The sequence below is a fragment of the Neopsephotus bourkii genome, unplaced genomic scaffold, assembly GCF_033783945.1.
Source record: "Neopsephotus bourkii isolate Nb327-2 ecotype Australia unplaced genomic scaffold, CSIRO-AGI_Nbou_v1 NB_1749, whole genome shotgun sequence".
NCBI lineage: Eukaryota > Metazoa > Chordata > Aves > Psittaciformes > Psittacidae > Neopsephotus > Neopsephotus bourkii.
In genome coordinates this window covers 4,726,092-4,748,187 of record NW_026902223.1, presented here as the reverse complement: position 1 = coordinate 4,748,187, position 22,096 = coordinate 4,726,092, and the positions used below count along the sequence as shown (strand labels likewise).

Genomic DNA, 22,096 nt, shown 5'->3' with positions numbered 1-22,096 from the left:
AATATTAACAATAAAAGGTCATAATACATGTAAACATATGACAGAAGTCAAAACACAAGAACTGGAATGTTTGCCTAGGAGTTTCATTGGGAGGTGAGAGCAGGTAGTGTGAGAGCAAAGACCTGGCAACCGTTAGGGACATTATTTTAGGAAGATGCTACAGGGCAAATTCTGGCATCAAATATACATGCTGGGGGGAGGTTGTTTGGTACCATCTTGCCTTCTGCCAAAACTCTCTCTCCAGAAGTTCTGTGGATTGTGCGCGAATGCTCAGCCTGTGTGTCCAAACCAGTCAGCCAGAAATGTTCAGCTAAGCTTGCAAACCAATTGTTTGGAACTGGAGAGGACAGCTGACATAAGTGAACTCTTTGTCAAAGAACTCAGCCACTCGGCAGGGAGCTAGAAAAAGCTAACTTTTGCCAGCCTTGCACAGAGGTTACTACCCAGTGCGTTGCACTAGAGAATCTGCTCTTTGTCAGTCAGTAGGTTTGATGATGTTCCATAGCTCAGAGCGGCTTGCGTTTTATTCTGAAGACACACTGTCCAACAGGAAAGTCTCACAGGAATTAGAAGAAAAAAGTTGGAATGCAAACAGGCTTACAACCCCAGGGAGAATACCTGCTTTAGCCTCTCACATGTTGATGACCTGAATGCACTGACTGCCTGTGCCAGCCTCACACATCAGCATATTGTTATATGTGGTGTCATTAGCAGTAGCCTAAGCAGGATGTGAGGAGTGTCCCCATCAGTGAGCTCCTCCTGCCCAGGAGCTCAGACCCGTGGCAGTTTTGTCCCCTTCCATCCTGTCCATCCCAGTCCACCATGGGCCAGGGCTGTCTCTCTTTGCTGCCTATTTTGTAAGCTGGTTAGGGTGTACCTGTGTCCAACACACTTACCAGCTGCTGCACAATGTGTATGGGTGCATTATATATAGAATGATAGAATGGTCTGGGTTGGAAAGGATCTTAAGATCATCTAGTTCCAGCCCCTCTGCCATGGGCAGGGACACCTTCCACTAGACCAGGTTGCTCCAAGCCCCGTCCAACCTGGCCTTGAACACTGCCAGGGATGGGACAGCCACAGCTTCTCTGGACACCCTGTGCCAGCTCCTTACTTCCCTCATAGTAAAGAATTTCTTCCTTAAATCTAACTGAAATCTCCTATTTAAGTTCCTCATATGAACCGCCCATAAGAAAAACTGCTTTTTAAAATGTGAAAATACATATACAAAAATACACGTGCTCATAGAGACTCTTCAATCTCAGTCTGGGGGGACACCCAAAAAGCCAAACTCTGACTCACACACCAGCAGAACCTGACCGCGTTCTGGCCCCGGACATGAGCCATTTAAACACCGCCTCCCCAAGCGCGGCTGACAAACCGATACCTTATCATGAAACACAGCGGGAACGTTCACCCCGGCGCACCCTACATCCTCCGCCCCCCGCACCGCACCGCCCCGGCCCCGCAGCCCTCTCCCGGCTACGCGGCGGCTCCGGGGCGCGGCGGGGGCCGGTCGTGGTGCGCGGAGGGGCGGTGCCGGCCATTGGCCCCGAGCTCGCCGCCGCTGCGGGGAATGGAGGCGCCGGCGCTGCGGGGCTTCCCCGAGGAGCAGTTTCTGGCCGCCTGCCGGGAGCTGGACCAGCCGGCGCCGGCGGCGGGGGGGCCCTGGCAGCTCCTGGTGGAGAGCATGGGCGTGCGGATCTACCGGCTGTACGATGAGGTGGGCGGGCCGGGGGCGGCCGTGCATGGACCCTGCGCGGCGCTGAGCCCCTCGGGGAGAGTCTGCGGCGCGCAGCGGGGAGAGGGATTCGGAGGGTTGGGGCAGAGGAGCGGGTAGAGCCGCCGGGCCGCGGACAGGGCGGGATGGGGCCCGTTGCCCGTCCAGGTGCCCCCGGCCTCGGCTCTGTTTCTCCGGGCTGCCGGAAAGCAGCTTTCAGAGTAATGCTATTAAATGCTGATGAGGAAGCGGCGCCGCTGCGGTGAACGCCACCCTGAGAGGCGGTGCGCTGGGAAACCCGCACCCGGTGAGGCCCTGAAAGCTCGTTAACAGCCGGTGCCGGGGGCGCTCCTGCGGGAAGGTGCTCCCGGCCTAACGGAGTGTTCGCTCTGCGAGTCCACTCTAGCAGTGGTAGCCTGGGAAACTGAAGAAAGCAGTTACATTTCCTATTGGTTTTCCAGCTGCGTGCTGTGTTCCAACCCACTGATTGAAAACCTGAAGTGTTCCACACTTGGTTTAGCTTTCTTATTGTACATTGTTGGTTTTATTGAATGTCTCTTTTACCTCCTGTAGGGTGTACTGTTCACTTCTCAAATCAAATCTGTTATTTCATACTGTTAGCAAAATCCTCCCTTTTCTAGTAGAACATATTTAATGATATATGCCATGATTTGTCTAGCAGTGGTACAAATAGATTGGGAGAGAACACCATAATTTCTTGATCTGTCTTGAGTGACAGTATAAGAACTTGAAGGCTACAGATGTAAGAATGACTGAACTGACATTAGGAGCCTACCTTTGAATGTAAGGTAGAATCCCATATGTTAAGTCAGCACAATATATAGTGCAACACCTGCACTCTCTAGTGAGTTCTGAATAATGTGACAGTAAATGACATTGCTACAGCTCTATTTTAACCTCTGATGGAGCGTTTGCCTATAACAAAAGTGCTTTAAAGATCTATATTGTTCATGTGTCTTTTGATAAACCTCAATTAAAAAGTATTCCAGCCACTTCCAGCTGCTGTAGGGTGGAATGTGAAAGCTTTAGAAACAAGCAATACAATGTAATAGTTTGTTGTCCTAAAAGTGTGGAACTGTAGCCTGCCCTCACTAAGGCACAAAGCAGACACTTCTGTGTCTTTGAGGCAGGCTCTGACAGCTTAAATGAGGAAACGGCTGCATGGCTTTCTTCTATCAAAGAGATTAGAGGAAGCCAAAGGATGCAGAGGATGGGTGAGTGTGCTGATGAGCAGCAAGCTTTGCATATCGACTGCAGAATGAAAGGTCTTGGTGAGCTTGGTTTGTTGCCTCTCAAGATGCAGCCATAATAAAAGAACAGAAAGAACATTTATGAAGCCCCAAATTTTGTGCTCTGGCATATGCTGTAAGGTCTTGGCTTAATTTCAGCTGTAATACTTTAAAAATGAATTTTTCCTTGTGAAAATAAACGTGAATGCCTTTAACAAAGATTGTAAGAGTGTGTGGGGCTGACCAGTTCAGGTTGGAAGCTTGTGATTGATGCTTCAGTGAAGCCACAGTAAAGATGAATAGCTGAAGAACTATTATCTTTTAGTGTATCAGTTCTTCATCTTCTGAGGTTGATTTGTGAAGGGGAGGGGAAGAAGAAAAATCAACCATTCAGTGACAGAATGTTGTATAATCCCTTCCTTCCCTTGAGAATGCTTGAATTTGACTCCTACACTGTATATTCAAAATACTCTCTTTGTTTTAATTTAGTCCTGAACTGGTACTAACAATAGTACAAATGTTCTATAGGCGCAGATGGAGTTTCCATATGTTGAAAGTAACATTAAAAGTGTTAACACAGGAGATATCCTGCACCCCACCCCTTTATTGCAGACAGCTTTCAGAAAGAAAATAGCTAATACATATTGAAGGCAGCTATAACAGTGCATTGTATATAAGTGTGAACATTGTAAAGCATTCTTACATCACAGCTTGAGGGATAAGCACACTTACTTTGCTGGAAAGCTTATTCCAGATGGTGCAGTACTTGGTAACCTCCTGGGAGGTTACCTGAGATTCTTAAGCATGTTATGGAGGGTCTGGAGGCTTTGCCACAGGAATTTAATGCTTCTGGTAAGCTTTGGTGTGGGCAGGATTTATTCTACATTGACCACAGGAGATGAAAAGTGGGAATGTGTGTGAAGAAACATGCTCCCTTTGGAGCGACTTACGAAGTAAAAGGGTACTGGTGTAAGGGAAGGAGCAACCATTGTCAGGGCAGGTCAGCCTGTCTGGATTTACACTTTCATGTGTAGATCAAAAAGTCAAGAGGTTAAAGACTGGATCTTGCATTGTTTTTTGAGCGCTTCTTTCACAGCTCTTGGGCAGATCTGTAGTATGTGCCCCACCTAACTTCCTTCAGCTGTTCTCCCTGCTGCAGAGTGCTTCCCTTTCCTGTGTGATTTTTCCTTTCCCCATTCTGTTTCCACAGCAATCAGGACTTTATGAATATAAAATCTTTGGTGGTCTTGCTGACTGCTCCCCAAAGCTGTGTGTGGATGTCTATATGGACTTGGATTTCAGAAAGCAGTGGGATCAGTATGTTAAAGGTAAGCTCCTCTAGGCCATTTAAATCCAAGCTTTATGTCTACATTGACTCTTCCTACCAGAAGTTTCTTCAGAGGTATTTGAAGCTGCTGCATCCAAAGACTTTGAGCCAGACTTAAGTATCTTTTGGGATAAGGTTGCACTCTGCAAATACACAGGTGAACACTAACATTCATCACCATACACGTTTTTTCTGGAATGAATTCCATGTTGATTAAAGCATACAATTGGCGTCACTTTTTATGCTGGAGCACCTTGTATGTTCTACTTGTAATTCCTTAGTTAAATTTTAGTAGAGGTACTGGGGAGCAATGGAGATGGTACCTCTTCTGTGTCTTTTGCATATCTCAGTGGAGCAGTGCAGTCACAGAATCATAGAACACCAGACTGGATCAAGGATCATCTGGTCCAAACTTTCTTGGCAAAAGCAGAGGCTAGACAAGATAGCCCAGCACTCTGTCCACCTTAAAAGGGTGGACACTCTTAAAAGGTGTTGGGGAATCCACAACTTCCCAGGGGAATTATCTCAATGGCTGATTGTTCTCATTGTGAAAAATATTCCTCTGGCTTGTACCAGCTTGGTACATGATGGAATGCCTTTTCCTGAAAGTATTGGTTGTTCTTGGCACCTGTAACAATTAGAAATGGATGTATTGAGAGAACAGTTGGTGACTCTGGGCTTTTACAGAGAAAGGAATAACTAATTTAGTTGTGTTTATTTAATGTTGTCTATGAAAAGGGGAGTTGAACCTGGGTATCTGTATGATGTTAAAACATCTTAAGTCAGCAGTGACAGGGCAAGGATTCAGCTGATGTAAGCATCCAATAATCCATTTATTTTAAAGATGGGAAGCCTTTCCCTGTTAAGCCTGTGCTTGAAGTCAGTTCAGGCCAATAAAAATGAAACATGGTCAGAATGTTTTGCTGAACAAAGGAAAACCAAAGAACTGTTAAATGTTGTGCTTGTTAATTCTAGGACAGCTCTGTGGGGAATGACTGCTGGTGATGCCTTTGGCTGTATGGGTATAGAACCACATATTTGACTCATGTCAGTACTTGGTCAAGCTTAAGAAGCTGTGTCTTCATTAGTAAGTGTTATTTGTCAAAATAGGCAATGGATTTCTTATAGCAAAGGTCACTTTGCCATTAATGAAACAACAGTCAGAGTGGATTCGACATTATCATACTGATGTAAAAATACTGTTATCTTGAGTTACTTCAGTAGTCGTCAAGTGCATTTAGGAGAACTGAATCCTTCTTAAACAAATACTGCTTTTTTTCCTTAATGCCTTCTTAAAGAAAGGAAAGGAAGCAGTTCAGGGAAGCTACACCCTGAAACTGATGTTGCAGAGCTGGCGTTTACATCCTTGCTGACCATCGTATGTTCATCTGTGAATTTGTACTTGTGCTGGTACTTCAAGTCCAGTGTCTCACAGAAGTTAACTCTTGGAAGGTCACAAACATGTTAATGCTTTCCTTTTTGCTTAACAATTGACGCAAAGCCACCCATTCTTCAGAACTGTACACGGGATGAAACAGTGCCAGCAACTGTTTTCAGTGTTAATGGTACAAGCTCAGGTTTTCTTTCATATTCAGGGAGAAAAAACAGACCACTTTGATTCAGAGCCTTCTTGCTCTTTGTTTTGCTGTTTATATTCTTTGTTGCTCTTAGAGCTATGAATAATGGCAGTGCAAAGAAGAGTTCTCTGCTGAACTGCCGTCTGGCATTGAAATAAAAATGTGACCAGAGTAGATGTAGCTGCCTTTTTAGCTGAAAAGGTAACTGCTTCTGCACGCGTCATAAGAGGAAGTAATCTCTGTCCTCTAGTCATGTTCAGCAAAACTCTTTCTGAAGGCCTGACTAGAAGCAGGTATAGAAAGGGTTCCTACAAGTACTGTAGATTGTTGTGCTTTGATCTGTTCTTCCAGGGGTTTGCCTGAGGCCTCAGAAACTTTGGCTCTACAGTTAGGAATGAAAGTAAAGCTAATATACCAGTGCTCCACTGACCTCTGGTGGATAGCAAAATGCTCCAACCTGGAGCAGAAGAGCTGGTTTTGTGGGTGACAGCTGACTTGCAGGGCATGCTAGCAGAAGCCAGGTTTGGAACATATTACACAGGGGAAGAGTCTCCCATCAGTGACACCCTTCCTTAACAATGAGAATATCAGGCTGTTCAGCCTTGTTTTCCAAAGACTCCTCCCACTGAAAGTGATGTGCAGGTGCATTACATCTGCAGGATACACAGTACCTCAGGCAGAAGTCTGCTGTAAAGGAGGAAAGCTCACTCTGTTTATATGAACCACCTTTCTGGATCACACCCATGATAATGCATTCAGGTAATGACCAGACCCTAACAGACAGGAATTCATCGAGCTGAACTTCATGGCTTATCAGGTCTGTTCACCTGATAATGGCAGTTACTGCCTCAAGGGAATAAGCCGTACAATAAACAGCTTTTCAGACTCCATTATGTAGTTTGGTTTTAACTGTTTTCTTCTCCTTTTTGCCACACTACTGTCTGGCTGAGTCACTGCCATGATTTAGGGACTATTCTTAGATTTTTCTTTCTGTTTTCCTATGCAGTTGCCTTCTGACTAAGTTTCCAGGCAGGCTGAAGGTGTGATGAAGGCTTGTAAACTGCTCAAGCTTCTTGTTCACTGTTGCCTGTATATACTGCTGTGAAATTCCTAATAGCTTTTCCAAACTTCATTAATCCCTCATGTAAGACCTCTTCTTACATGACAAGCAGTGCTTGTCCTAGTTCCGTGTTAACTCAGAATCATTTACAAGGATAGTGACATGCTTGTGAAAAAGCATACTGTACTTGTGGCTTAGATTTATACAGAATATGGACATATGAGGGAAAAGCTTTAAGAGGGAAAGGCTGTGGATGAGCTTACTGTCTGAAAGGAATTTGATTTTGCCTCCCCCCAGAATTGTTCTGGTTTTGTGGTTTGTTTGGGTCTTTCATGAACTAATTCAACAGCAGCAGAAAATCAGGCCACTTATTTTTGTGTGTTTGGTTCCTGCACAGTCCTGATACAGAACTCTCTTTAATGCCTCCTACTGCTACAACTTTACGTACATATCAATTTTGATATAAGGATGCCATGTAAAATGTGTTCATGTCAGAAATCTGAGCAGCTCTTGGTCCTGTTGCAATAGAAATTAAAAATATCTCACAGTCTTCCTTTTTCAACTGCAGAACTGCATGAGAAAACATATGATGGTGAAAACGTAATCTACTGGGAAGTGAAGTACCCTTTCCCCCTCTCAAACAGAGATGTATCCTTTCAAGTTTTTTGTTCTCTTGCACTCTTTGTCACTTGGTCATCCAGGGATCTCAACAGTGTACTGATTCTACTGCTCTGCTGCACATCCTCTAAGGTCTTGCAGTCATTGTGTGACACGAATATGTATAACATGAAGGAGAGTGGGGGTGCCTCCTCCTACACACAACTAAAGCTCACATAACTGGATTGAATCCTGTAGAAGCATAAGAAATAACTTGAAGGGGCTGGTATTTGTGTTGGAATTCACTTGTCAATTCATCATTTGTCAAACTGACACTGTTTTGACATGCCTCCTCAACTTGAACACAGTATGTCTATATCCGTGAATGCCGAGAGATGGATGTTGCTGGGCGGAAGGTCTGGGTTGTGTTAGCTCGGAGTGTGTCTGTTCCTCAGTGCCCTGAGAAGCCCGGTATTATCAGAGTTAAAAACTACAAACAAAGCCTGGCAATTGAAAGTGATGGCAAGACCGGATCAAAAGGTAAGAGGTCAAGAAAGTGTGATCAGAAGTCGTGTAGCCAAAGAATGTATTAGCAAGCCGCACAAAGAGGAAGACTGGAAATTTTAACCTAAACCCAGGTACTGTAAAGTGGATGTACTGAGCGCTGGGAGTACTTTAAAATAAATGAAGCTTTTAGAAATGCCCAGTGCAGCATGCTGCTGTTAAGAATCTTTTATTTAATGGGCTAGGTAGTTAAGAATGAAATACTGACCACTTCATTCTGGCCCCCCCATTTCTCTTCCTGCCAGGCAGCTCAGTTGGGTAGAGTCTGATGCCAGCTGCTGTCTCGTGAACTCAGCAATGATTTAAGTGTCAGGTTTGACAGATGTATAGATTAAAGGGTTTGCCTAGAGCTTGACTCCTGTCTGAGATCAGTCCTTTAAACACAATCTTATTTTAAAAGACATGCTGCCTAAAATAGTTTGCAGTAGTCTAAGTTAATATTCCGGCACTCTCCAGCTTCTCAGAGGTTACCTGGGAATGGCTGTGCTTATTTCACATTCCATTTCAGCATAAGTTGACTATTTTGTGAGGAAATGAGAGCAGAACTGTTGTACTTGGTGCTTCAGTCATGCACACCAACAGTTTCTGTCATGTGGTGTTACAGAAATGGGCTATGGCTGGATAACTGTCTGGTAACTTCTCTCTCCTCTCTAGTGTATATGTACTATTTTGATAATCCTGGTGGCATGATTCCATCATGGCTGGTGAATTGGGCTGCCAGGGTAAGTAAAGGCTGACAGCACAACTGTCTTTGGCTAATCTGTTTCAAACAGTGCATTCAAACAGTACCTTCTTTTGCATGGTGGGTAGAATTATTTTCTTTCTGAAATGATGTACTGACCTATGTAACAGAGTCCCATTTTTAGAGAATCGTTATTGTCTGCTCTCACTGCAGTTGTCTTCATTTTTGGTTTTGTTTTTTAAAGTCCTATCAAATTCCCTTGGTTAGTCAACCAGGCAGTTACATTTCTGCAACAAAACCAAGAAACCCCTCTTCCAGAGCATATGTGAATAGCCTTAACACAAGGAAACTTCAATAATGCAGTCTGTTCATGAAGTATGAAAGGAGTGGTCTGCTGCCTCGTACCACATCTTAGAATTGTCCTGAATTAGTTAAAGGCTTTTATCTATAGAGGGGGAATTCTTATTCTGCTTATAGTTTTTCTTGACTCCATTATGCAAGAATGACTTTTCCACTTTTCTCTTTACAGAGTGGCGTGCCTGCTTTCTTGAAGGATATACAGAAAGCTTGCCATAATTATTCTAAGAGCACGTAGGTCAAAGTTGATCTCAGTTGCTTAATTCCTAGAGCTCTGCACTTTCAGGAGTGGCTATGATGTATTACACTGGATAAAATCTACCTCTAATATTGGAAAAAAATTTATTATAGTTGGTTTATGCCTTGAATTTGATTAGATCTTTGTTTCTATCTCCAACTGAAGAGCTAGCCACTAACAAGGTAACAGCAGCATCAGCTGCATCCTTTGGAAAGAACATAAGTTGAGCCTTGTCCCTCATGCTTTGCTTCTGCTGATTGTCACGTGCCAGCCAGAAGAGTTCTGTTGTCTCAAATATTGCATCCTTGGACAAGAGACAACGATCTTGCAAGGAGAAACATCTGAACTTGGACTGAAAATTCTCTGCATGTCTTATGCCTGGGTCTGCCTTCATGGCCTTGCAGGGTGGTTGCCTACTGAAAATGGGTAATGGAACTTGGCATTGCTGAGGAGGAAACACTTTTGCTGATCAAGTTTTCAATTAGTAAACTGTGTGCTATAAACCTATAAAATGCTGAGGACATGCAGGTAAATTACTAGAAGTCTACATCAGGAACTGGAGCTCTACGTTATGATGCCTCTTTATAGTGGCTTTAAGTCCAGAGCTAAAAGGACTTGTGCCTAAAGCCTTGCATTCACATCTCAGTACCCCTGTATGCAAAGTAAAAGCCATTAGCTGTGTCCAGCTAGGAAAAAAAGGAGGAGTTAGCTTCCACATCTAATTTAATGGGAACAAGTTATATCTTCAGAGTCAGTACCGTATCTAGAAAGCAGCTTGGGTACCAGTTTGAGACTGGAAGTAATTTTAAACTGGATGCCTGCAACTGGTTGTGACTGAACCTGATGTGAAATTTTGGCTTGCTTGCATTTGAAATTTCATGCTGCTGTGAAGAATGGAACTGTAATTTTGGATGATGATCCACTGAAAGCACAACAGAGCAGGAAATTACATTTCCAGCACCTTTGCAGGGGGCAGAGAGGTGTTGGAGTGCATAAAAGATGAGAGGGCCTCAATCTCAGGGATTTAACCTGTTCTGCATTGTTACTGAATCTAATCCTGCTACTGAACAATTCTTGTACTGGGGTAGCTCTGTCCTGTTAAAAAAGAAATGGTTGGAGTGATTGCCTTTATACTTTGTGTACATATTCATTTCCAATAAATTATTACTCCATCCATGCAGTGTTCTTGTTCCTTCTCTCATATTCAACAGTGGCCATGCTGGGCAGGTCACAGATGCAGCCTGATATTGTGGGCTGCTTTTTAAAGGCTTTTGAATGAATAACTAAGTAGGATTCCATGTATTCTGAAGAGCTTCCTGCCAGCAGTTTAGGCATTTTTCAAGTGTTTTTGACTCAGAAGCCATTACAGAATTCAATATTACAGTGTTAGACAATTTTCAATCCATTTTAGATTTAGCTGTCACATTTTTTTCTCCAGCAGATAAAGAACAGACATAGAGTGAGAATAGTTCTGAAGCATAATTCTTTTCCCATAGTTTATGTGCATGTGTGCTTGCTGGAGGTAGGGCCGAATTTTTATGTATGTGTACTGAAAATTATTTATCTTCATCATACCAGGAATATGATGGTGTTTCACCTGAGTACATAAATTCTCCAATTTTTATTTGCAGTGTTGGAACAAAAAATACCTTCAGAAAGCATTTTAGCAGTGTGGGAAGTCTGTAAAAATTCAAATGTCCTATGCAATCAAGAATACCATGGTTGCTTTTGAACAACACGATGTGGATATAAGTTAATGTTCTGAAGCCCAGCAGCAACGGTGGGACTGGGGAGATTGTTCAGAAAGACTAAAGTGAAACAAACTGTTCTAGACTTGATGTAACAGCACTTAAGAAGGGGACTAGCTGAGGATGGATATTCCTGGAGCAATGATGCAAGCTAAGTGATTTCCAGTTCCTTCTGGACAAAACTGACCTCTGTGCCACAGTACAAACCCTGTCTGTAACTGTGAACCTACCTTAAAACATAGAGTTTCAACGTTTACAGGGATTGTGTACCTAGCAAGCTGAGTATGTGCACAGAGGTGAATCATGTCCAGATGGGGTTTTTTTCATCCTTTTTCTCCAACTAATCCATAATTTTGTTTATAAATAAAATGCAAGCAGGAGCGAAAGCATTTTATATTCATAAATTCACAATCATATTTTTGTCATTACAGTTGATTGTCATCATGACAGACTGTACATTTTTCTCCAGTGGGCTCAAAGGAGTAAGGCTGAGCATTCAAGAGGGTGAATGGCTCCATTGTCGATCTTGTTGAAAACATGATTTCCTACAGACCCCACACGGAGAGTATAGAATGCACAACCTCTGCTCATGTATCTTTGTTACAAACTATTGCACAGGCAGTTTTATGTGCTGCACACAACTTTCCAAATCAGAACACATTTGATTAAACAGTACCTCCATAAGGAGTGATGTTATAACAAAGTGAATGTAAACCATTCTTCCACATTGTGTTCTAGTCATTCAAATCCTTTCTTCCCATGTGATCTTGCTGTAAAACTATTGTATTTGAGTTGGAAGGTAAAGCAAAGGAAAGATTCTGAGTAACCCAAAGTCAACATAGTGACTGATGTCAGATACGGAATCACTGCAGTGCTGCCTCTCAGAAGATGATGTGTAAAGGGAAACACAATTTGTCTTTGCTCAGGAAACATCTGGTTGGTACTTAATTTCTCAAGCAGGTTGTTGGCTGTTTTTATTATTTAGTGGAACAGAAAAGTGGGAAGATAGAGGGATAGGCTTCTGGTACGAATGCACACTAGTAGATGTATCTTCTCACCAACACTTGTTTCCATTCTGTTAATTTTCTATGTGTAATTAACGTTTTCAAATGGGGTCTAATGGTATTTAGATTTCACTTAACTAAGATTTCTCTGTCCCTGAGCATGGATTTGCCTTCCCTAAACAGGAAGATATTTCATAACCAAATTTGGTGCCTCACTGTAGTCTTCTGATCAGAGGAAACTACTAGACTTTCAGGCAAAACACTGGTTTTCATTCATTTCTTAAAGATTAAAAATCACTGAAAACTTTCATGCAAAACCAGAAAGGAAGGTTTTCAATATCAGGTAAGTTGTTATAAGTCTGGATGGACTGCATGGAAGATAAATGCTTTTTGGGGAGCAGTAACAAGAATAAATCACTATAGCATGATGAGTATTGCTGGAATACTCATACCACTCTGGTTTAGAAACTGCAGAATTAAGAGGAATCCTGACCAACAAGGTAAACAGAGCTGGTGTTTAAGCACCCAATTAATTCTTCTCTGCAGCTGCCAATCAACATACGAATTAGCATTACATATGAACAAACATGCATACATAAAGAGAATGTCACCTTTCTCAGTTCAGCATTCCTTATTCTTTGAGAACTTGACCGTAAACAAGTAATTCTCATCTGGAATCTGGATTACAAAAGTAGCCTGGGGTCCTGCTGTGAGACAGGAACATTTTAAATGGGAACAATTCTCCACTGGAAACCTTCATTTCCAAAGTAAGAACAACTGCATCCTGTGAATAAGTGTTTCAGTGGAACATGCCATCGTAAGCAATTACATTGAAGGGCCTTGAATATAAATATTAATTTTAGCCTTGTGAAAAATTTCCTGCACCCCAGCTGTGTAAGCAGTTAAATTGAAAGCTGTGCCTGCAGTTGAAGCACAAGTACCTGTAACATTAAGATTTGAGCTTTCCTTTGTCCTCACTGGATTTCATGCAGATTTTTAGATTTTTCTATGGCCTGTTTCGTTACTGCAAGCAGAAAAGGTTCTATTACAATCTTTGTGACACTTGAAGTGTCAGCTTTTGCCCCAGGCTTAATTCTGTTATTATTCCTCATCTATGAAAGTTCCTGAGAATGAATCATTTTAATAGACTGTTGTTCCTGAAATGATCAGTTTGGGATTGTAGCACTTCTTCTTTCATAATACATAAGGCCAAGGATTACGTCTGTGGTATACATACTTTCAGTAGTTGCGTGCTATTCAGTTACAAGGATCACTGACTGCATTTCTGCCTAAGCATATCTTGAAAGGTTTTCAGTCTTTCCCTATTTCACCTAGAGTTGTGAGGGGTTTGGCTTTTAGTATTCCTAGTGCATATACATATCTTTCAAAGCATAATAGAAATTGTAATTGGCTGTAAATGGATGTTCATGTTCAGCTGAAACTTGGAGACAGGGTTTAAGAATGGGTTTGAAACAATTTTTATTAAGACCAGGCTGCTGCTGTGCATTTTAAAAGTTAATGTGTTTTCTCGGCATGGAAATCATATAATTGATTTGTACATTTGAGTTGAGAGCATGATCCCACAAGAAGCCAAAATTGCCTGGCCAACCCTTTTGCCCTGTGCAAGGCTCATATGATTCTGTTCACCTATTCAAATAAAAACAAACAGTAGGAACATTTCTTCAGCAGGAAATTACTTTGACACTAAAAGGGTCTATTGTCTGAGTGTGAGGTGGGTATGTGAAAGGGTACATTGCCTTCCACTCATTTTTTGTCTTAACATGGGAATAAACTGACCCTTGATAACATTTGAGGCGTGGTTGTAGGAACCATGAAGTTGAGAACATTATCACTGAATAATGAGCTCAATTAATTCACTACAGGGACAGGCAGCACGTCAATAGTTTAGAGAAAGGACCTTAAAATCCATTTGAAACAAGTTAAAGAGGAAGAATAAACAAGTAATCAGAGGGCACTTTAAGGTCTTTCAGCAAAGACAGGCCTAGAAATATCTGCCAGATCACCAAATGCAATTACAGGCATCACATAATATAAATCATTCCCTTTCATAAAGTACATTTCACAAGCATGTATATAACCCATCTTCTCTTTCAGACTAGCAATCCTGTATGCTGAATATCTTTGCGTAAATTTATTGTGAACATATGACTTGAGTAGAGAACTAATTTTGCTCTTCATCATTTTTATGATCAGCAGATATCTGAATATTTTATGACAGTGTAAAGGAAGTATTTTTTTTCACAGTAGTGCTAATCAGCAATGAAAGAAGTTGATGTGAGACACTTGAAATCTATGGTTTTGGAGATAATCAAAGCTCAGCTGAACAACGGCCTGGGCAATTTATCTGACCTTGAAAGTAAAGCCAACTTCAAATCTGCTGCTGCATTGGGCTGCAGATTGGACCAGATGATGAGATGATCCCTTATGTCCCTTCCAAGTTGAATTATTATATGACTTTTAATAATAATAAATCCAGGAGATTACAGTGTGAATCCTTCTGAGAAGGCAGCATTATTTTTTTTTCTAAATGCTGTTATTTAACAGACCAACTTGAATGAGCTAAATTCCTATGATACACACTGAGATACACAAGTATATGAGAATCCTATAATCAAGATCTGTATTAGAAATAGGTACGCACGCATTTTTGACAGGATGCTTCTGTAGGCTTCCATTATTGCTTTAGTATTTTAACTAAAATTATTAGTAGGAGTTGGTGAGAAATGTGGGAAATTTAAACTAAATTAAATCAAAGTAGACTTTCTTAATCTTTGCTAGTGAGGTTTCATATAATAAATACAATATCAAGTGTAAACATGGTAACTGCTTTTGGAAAGGGACAGCAATAGCAGACAAACTGAGGCTGTGCTGCACACTCAGGGGAAAGTCACTGAGACTCTGTTTTTGTCAGATATATACTCAGTCATTTTTAATTAAAATTACATTAATATTAAAGGATATTTAGTGTTAGTAAGTAGAGTCTTCACAAGACCTGGTGCTTCTTACCAGCCCAATTCAATACTTAGCAGCAGAGATTAAGAAATCTCTGTGTTGATTCTATAGTGTGCTTCCCTCCAAATGGTCCAGTGAGGGATATTTACTGATGAATACAATGTCCTTTACTGTCACATGCCTTTCCCTTTCCCTTCCCCCTTCAATATTGTGTCAACATTTGGGATGAGCCCAAATCCTAATGTGCAATCCGACCTTCTGACATCTTAGCCCAGCGAGCTACCAACTTAGCCATGCTTCCTGCTCTGGAGATTAAAGCACAAACATCACTCTCAAGGATCTTCTACCCACCTATTATTTTTATGCCTCTCAATGCTTGTGCATTTTGCTGTATTATAAAAATCTTGGATGCACTTTCATTACCCACATATGTATGTGGATCTACGTATCTGGATTTATGTGGGAATAAGAATTATGCCTTTTGGAAGTGGTAAATGTTGAACTAAGAAAAATGAAAGGCCTGAAATCAGTATTGAATATGAGATTATGTTAGTCATCATTAAGCAGCATTCTGAAAATATAATAGTTTTGTGATTAAAATGACATGATAAAGTATATGCACTGTATTTTATAATAACCCAGGACATTTCTTCAGGTACATTTGTCTCTTTTTCATTAAGCAGAGACATATTTTGAAATCATGACATTTTTGGCTTGTGCCATACTCATCAAAGAGCAAAACTGTTTGCTAGAGTCCCAGTAAATACTGTCTTCTGCCTTTCAAAATGTATTAGTTTAGCACTCTTGCACTAATGGAAACACCACACTGTTAGAACATTCTCCCTTAGATAAGTTTCCTGTTTTCTCCTAATATTTCTTTTAAAGGTTAAAAGAAATAATCTGCATTGCACCACCCTTGCCTTGAACAGAGGCTCCAATTGAAATACCATTTGGTTTTGGAGTAAGTAGTTCATTGCCTACAGTAGCAAACAAGGAGGAAAACAAGAAAGGTTCCCTTTGAGTGGCAGTATCAGCAATATGCCTTTTGCAGCTTCCACAGCAGAGACCAAATGAGTGAAGCACCAGCACACTGGGATAATGCAGGCTATTTCTGGTAGTGAAGCTCAACGGCATCACTGGGGGTATTAGAGGAAATGGAGATACTGTGGAGGCTGTTCTGATGTCACATGCTTTTAGGTGGGTTAAAAGGACAATACTGAGCATTTCACTTTGGATTTCTCTCTGGCAGTTGCTGTTTCTCAAGCATGATGGTGAGTTTGTCTGCATCACCAAGACTTCCTCATAAACAGCAATTTGTTTCAAGTACTAATGAAGTCTATAATGTGGCAAAAGTACATAAATAAGCAGTGGAATAAGTACAGATTTTTCACTCAGCTTTAAAAGATACTGGAAATCTAGTGGATTAATTTTAAATGCAAATAGAAAATGGTGAAGCTTTCCCCCATCATTTTCATCCCACTTCTTGAATTTTAATTACTAAAATAAAATGGAGCTAGAGAAAGATCTAAAAAGAGAGATAGCACCAAGGGAAATAAATCTCAGGTTGGGGAGAAAACTGGGGCAATGCTCCAATTGTCATAGAAAAATAAGAAAACCAGTATTTTACTTTTGTGAAAGAAATTGAACATTTTTCAGCTACAAACAGTCTGTTTCACTGCTGCAAAGCAGCTAATACTCCGCACAAAACAGAGACAAGGTATTAAAACTGCAGAAACAAATAAACCCCTCCCTTTCTCCCAGCTGTACGGCACAAGCAGCAGTGGAAAGTCACCCCCTGACACTGTTTTAGAATTGAAGATAGGCTTCTATCCAGAGCATTACTTCCTTCTCAGCAAAGCCCTGAGAAGAATCCTACCTCTTTTCCCCATTGACTTGGATCATTCTGCCTATGTTGAAGATTTGCTTTACAGAGCAGCACAGTCCAGATACAAAAACGTTTATCTTTCCAAGCCGTTTATGATAATGCCTAGCAAAGAGACTGAAGTCCCATTTTGAAGCCAGCAATCTCTAAGTAAAGGAACCCTGGCTGCCATATTACTTCAAATACTATTTTATTTGTATTGGAAGGCCATAGTTTGGGAAGCCAAAAGCATAGAAATAAATGTATTTATTATCATCCTAACTTTGGCTTCAGTAGAGGTATCTAGAGAGCTAACAGCATATGCACAGGAAATAAGTTACTGGACTTAAAAGACAGCAGATACTGATTATTTGAGGAAGCTAACAAACAAACCCAATGTGTCCTGAACCAGTTGATGCTGTTGCTCAACTGGCAGCCTCATTGTCTTATAGAGTGACCTTGCGCATGCAGCCTGGTGAGCCAACTGGCAGAGGCTGCAAGCTCAGGGTTACTGACTCTAAAATGTGGCAAAGGGAAAGGAAACCAGCAATACCTATGCACAGAAAGGCATGCCTGTGAAGTAAAAGAGGGCAAAGCAGCACCTGGAAAAGGGCAGTAAATAGAGCTTCATAGTGAGGAAAGACTACAGGAAACTGGGTACCCAAACACAGTAGAACCAGGAAGGCATATCAAAGCAGTAGGAAAGGGCCACAGGTACAGCCTAAAAAACAAGGGCACCGCCGGGCACACACTGCTTACTGCTATGGGCAGGCTCCAGCACCAGGGATTTGGGACATTGAAGCAATGTGGACACACTATTTTGTTTATCTGAGAAGTCACATCAGCATTTAGTTTCCTTTTTCCTGATACCTTCCTGATTTTTCCCATGGGGTTGGAAAAAGACCAGAAAAATTAAAAGAAAAGGAATTTGGTTTAAAAGAACCAGAAGTATGTTCCTAATTCATGTTATCCAGAGGCTAAAGTACAGCTGTGAAGTAAAAGAAGTAGGATGTGGCCATTACTGGAAGAAGAAACTGAGCAAATTCTGAGTTGGGAGTCTAGGTTCCTAGGAAGGACCCTCGCTCGGGTCTGTGAGAGAATCCACTCACGCATATCCATCATACTTGTGTATTACACAGAAGGGTCACCCTGCAGTTTCTCTGTGCAATGAATCAGAAAGCTCAACATAATATTTTCAAAATTGTGTCAATACCCTCCTTACACAAACTCACATGCACAAAACATGGATTTCAGTCAGCTGACAGCAAGCATCTTAGAAAATTTGTTCTCTTAAGTTCATAACCACAAAGACCACAAATACATCAAAACCATGTGAATACTAAGATTTGGCGACTGGAAGTTTTAAGTCTCTAAAAACTCATGATCTCTCAACTTTGCTCTTAGAGATATTAAACAGTCTACAACTGCCCACTATAAACACAGTCTCAAGTCCTACATAAGGCAGCAGGAGTTTTGCTTTGCCTTCCTTCCACGCACCCAGTTTCTTTTCAGTTCCTGTTCATTTCCAGTGTGACAAAGGAATTCTTTTTATCCTCTGAATTTTTGTTGGTCACCATGTGAACAAGGAAGCTCTCCGCTTCATACTTTCATAAGCTGCTAATAAAAACACAATGGATGAAATGTCATTTAGTCTTTCAAACTTCTAGCTGATAATATCTTTTGGATTATTAGACAAAACTGCCTAGATTATCATGAAATATTCCTTCTCCCCTCTCCAAATTCACCAAATAATTTGTATTTTTTTAAGCAAATTAAAAATTTGTCAGAGTTCTTTATTGCAGTAGCTATTCTCTCCTTAGTTCTGATTTAACACCTGAATCTTTGCAGATCCCAAAATCTGGAGCAGTATCTGCTTGTCTGTGACTTCATTTCTTGGTATCTCCACTCAGCCATACATTCTGATGTCTTCTCACTCCCTCGCTCTTCCTTTATTCAAAAAGTGGCAGAGCAGCCACCTATCAGATTCTCCCCATCAGCCTCTTTGCTATGCTCACAAGTGAGATGTGCATTTTCTAGTATATAACCTTTTTCTCTGTTTCAAGGCTTATGTTTACTGAATCTTTACAGTGCTTTAACACTGGGCACTCTTCTAAGCCAAACCCACAAGGAAATGAACAGTCCTTAGAAACTTGTCACATTTGTCAAATCACTTTCCTATATGAGCAGCAGATTGCAAAAAATGTGTCATCGTGTCCTCCTGAAGAGAATCTCTGAGAGTAAAGAAGGGGAGGAATCTACAGATAAACTCTCCTCAGGAGATACCTGTCTAATCAGCGTGTTAGGGCTGCAAATTATTCTCCAAACGTGAGCAAAGTGTGGTTTTAAACACACTGTGATTTTCTCAGTTTGAACAGCTCCTGTGAGGAGTTACCGGGTTGTTTTTTTTTTTTTTTTTTTTTTTTTGGTGACACCTGGTGGTGATGACTGTATAAAACAGAGTCCCTGCAAAACAATAATCACAGTTTATGGCATCACCGAGCTCTGAATTTAGCGTTTGCATCTTGCTTTGTAAAATTATGGCTGTGAAACCTGCTACGAATTGTGCACAGTGACAAGAAACCTTCCTGAAAAGTTCTGGGTGACAAATGAGCTGTTAGTTTGACTTTTCCCTGCAGTGCTGCAGAAGGCAACATCCTAAAATGTTTTCTCTCCCTCCTGAGGACTCTGGTTTGCAGTCTTATCATGTATGAGCTGAACTTCAGGCAGGTTCAAAGAGACACATTCTAAATCAAATCAAGAAAATGCACAATCCCCAACACTGTATCTGCAAGTGGCAGGTACTGCTTTCATTTACAAAGGCAGATCATAATGTACATTTACTTTGCATCTAATTCATTGTGAGCTAAGAATTTGTAAAAGATAAGTATTTATTTTAACTATTTTTTTTAAATTAAGGGCCAAAGCAAATCTGTTCAGGTTGTAGACATCCAATGACAGAAATCTTTCAAAGTGTCTGGACTTCTAGAGACAAATCTGTAAAGGTCACTTAATATTTGTGTTCTTCTCTTTACACCATCTTTTACATGGTTCTAATTACCATGGAGAAGACTGATGGTTTCAAGGAACACATTACTGATGTAAGTAAAATTAGGATGTAAAAGATATTGGGAAGAGACATTTATTCCTCTTTAAGGATGTTATTCATAGTAAAACAATACATCTACTTCTGAAAGATAAGAAAGATTATGAAAGAAAAAGAGGGACAAGAAGTAAATGCAGCAGTAGATTTGGGCTGTGTAACTGCTGTTTCTGTTTTAAATCAACAGAAAGACTGAACTGGAACTGGGCTGTGCTTTTTCTCCCCACTGGCTTGTAAACATAGAATCATAGAATGGCTTGGGTTGGAAGGGACCTTAAAGATCACCTAGTTCCAGCCCCTTGCCATGATTCATTTAACATGATTCATTTAACTCAAATTTCCACCAGTAAATGCAGCAACACTCAATCAGAAGTCAAGATACTGTCTCTCTGGCTTCACAGTATATAAATGCATGAATAGGATCTTCATCACATCCAGGGAAACAGGTTCAAATATTGTTTCCTACCTCCTGGGAGCTGACAGATACTAATTGCAGGTAGACATATCTCACAGCTCTGGAGACAGGATAAGCATTTTAGCAACATCACTAGACCATTTATGCTGGTCACATCTGACAATGAACTAACCAGGGGAATAAACACCACTGTACTATTTTGTATCCTTAGAAAAGGGGTTGATAAGTTTTGTCTTACCAGGGGGAAAGACCATTTTATGACATTCTTTGAACACAGATATTGCACAAAACTGAGCTTTGTCTGATCAATATTCTATGTGAAAGGGCATGGAATATGTTTCATTAGATCTATAAAAAAAAAACCAATTTGCAGATTGGAAGGAGAAATAATGAACATTCATTCAAAATTATAGCTGTTATAATCAAACAATATACTGACATTCATTCATTCTAATGTAGTTTATTTAGCTGTTTAACAAAAACACCTAAAGCTTTAAAACCCAATGAAATTTTTTTCTGAGCCTTAAACTTTAAAGCACAAATCCCAAAGTTCTTTTTCTAACTAAGAAATAGAAACACATTATAAAGATCTGCAAAATCTGCAATGTAGAGCAATGGCTGCTTTAGGCAAAGAGTGCTCTATTGCATCTTGTCATGACTTGGCATAGAAAAATGCCCTCTTATTACTCTCCAAGTCTTCCAAACTCTTCATTCAGCAAACCTGTTTTTAAACTGAGGTGCTGGCCTGAACTAACCTCTCCTTTAGTGAGATCACTCCAAAGAAACACAAAACCTTAGTACATTGGGAAAAATCTGACTTTGCTTCATTCCACAGGCTGTTTGAGGTGCACCATTATGGTGAAGGTGTTTTCAAATCATAGAAAGTGATAAATACATTTCACAGTAAGTAATCTTAATGTCACAGCATTTCTCATGGAGTAAAATTCCAACCAGCCTGAGCAGGAAGATCGGAGGACAGATACTTCACTTAGCTTTTATAATATAAAAACACAGCATCTTATAAATAAACCCAGAAGGATTATAAGCATTGTCCAAAATATCATTCACAGAAGTTTCTTACAGTTTGCAATTTATCACTGACACTTACTGAGGTTTAATATTACCAGTATCTCAGACTGAAACCTTTTCTCATGCATGAATAAATGTTGGCTCAAGAGATGGATTCTGCCACTGACGATTTAATTTGAGGAGAATAGGGTCTGGAAAGATCAGGATTATTCTCTCTCAAAAAGATCGAGATTATTCACTCTCACTCTTATAAATTATATATATAAAGAACATTCTATGTCACCATGTAGATAACGGTAAAAATTTATAAGGGTTTGCCTCTAAAGAGATACACCATAAGGAGGCTGTTTATGAAAAGTCAGAGGGAGAAAAGGAGCCAAGTGTGTAATTAAATTGACTTACTGGTTCTGTTCATAAAATATTGATTCTGCCTGAAGGAGCATGAAGTCATGAAGTGCAGAGAAGGGGAAAGAGTCCTCATTATGGCTGAAATGAAATGAGAGAATATGACTTAATAGTCAGTAATAATTGCTACTAAACCCTGCTTTCATTAATTTATCTTGATGTGCTTTCATAAACAGTTAAATATCATTA

The 22,096-nt window shown here is 40.6% G+C and overlaps 1 protein-coding gene across 3 annotated transcripts; it reads left to right on the top strand.

The window, feature by feature from the left end:
* Nucleotides 1-1,475: 1,475 nt before the first annotated feature.
* On the top strand, nt 1,476-10,548 carry PCTP (phosphatidylcholine transfer protein). 3 transcript variants are annotated; one of them, XM_061377466.1, is made up of 6 exons: nt 1,476-1,723; nt 4,181-4,298; nt 7,503-7,582; nt 7,900-8,071; nt 8,750-8,817; nt 9,307-10,548. In XM_061377466.1, exons 1-6 carry the CDS (start codon nt 1,577-1,579, stop codon nt 9,370-9,372), a joined length of 651 nt encoding a protein of 216 aa, XP_061233450.1. In that variant the 5' UTR covers nt 1,476-1,576; the 3' UTR covers nt 9,373-10,548. The 3 variants fall into 3 exon arrangements, with proteins under 3 accessions (XP_061233450.1, XP_061233451.1, XP_061233452.1); XM_061377467.1 differs by lacking the exon at nt 1,476-1,723 and adding an exon at nt 1,737-1,941; XM_061377468.1 differs by lacking the exon at nt 1,476-1,723 and adding an exon at nt 1,920-2,027.
* Nucleotides 10,549-22,096: the final 11,548 nt, after the last annotated feature.

Coding starts and splice junctions, on each gene's coding strand:
- PCTP (XM_061377466.1), top strand. CDS start 1,577: ATGGAGGCGCCGGCGCTGCGGGGCTTCCCCGAGGAGCAGTTTCTGGCC. Junction 7,583..7,899: donor TCCCCCTCTCAAACAGAGAT/GTATCCTTTCAA, acceptor ACTTGAACACAG/TATGTCTATATCCGTGAATG. Junction 8,818..9,306: donor TGGTGAATTGGGCTGCCAGG/GTAAGTAAAGGC, acceptor TTCTCTTTACAG/AGTGGCGTGCCTGCTTTCTT.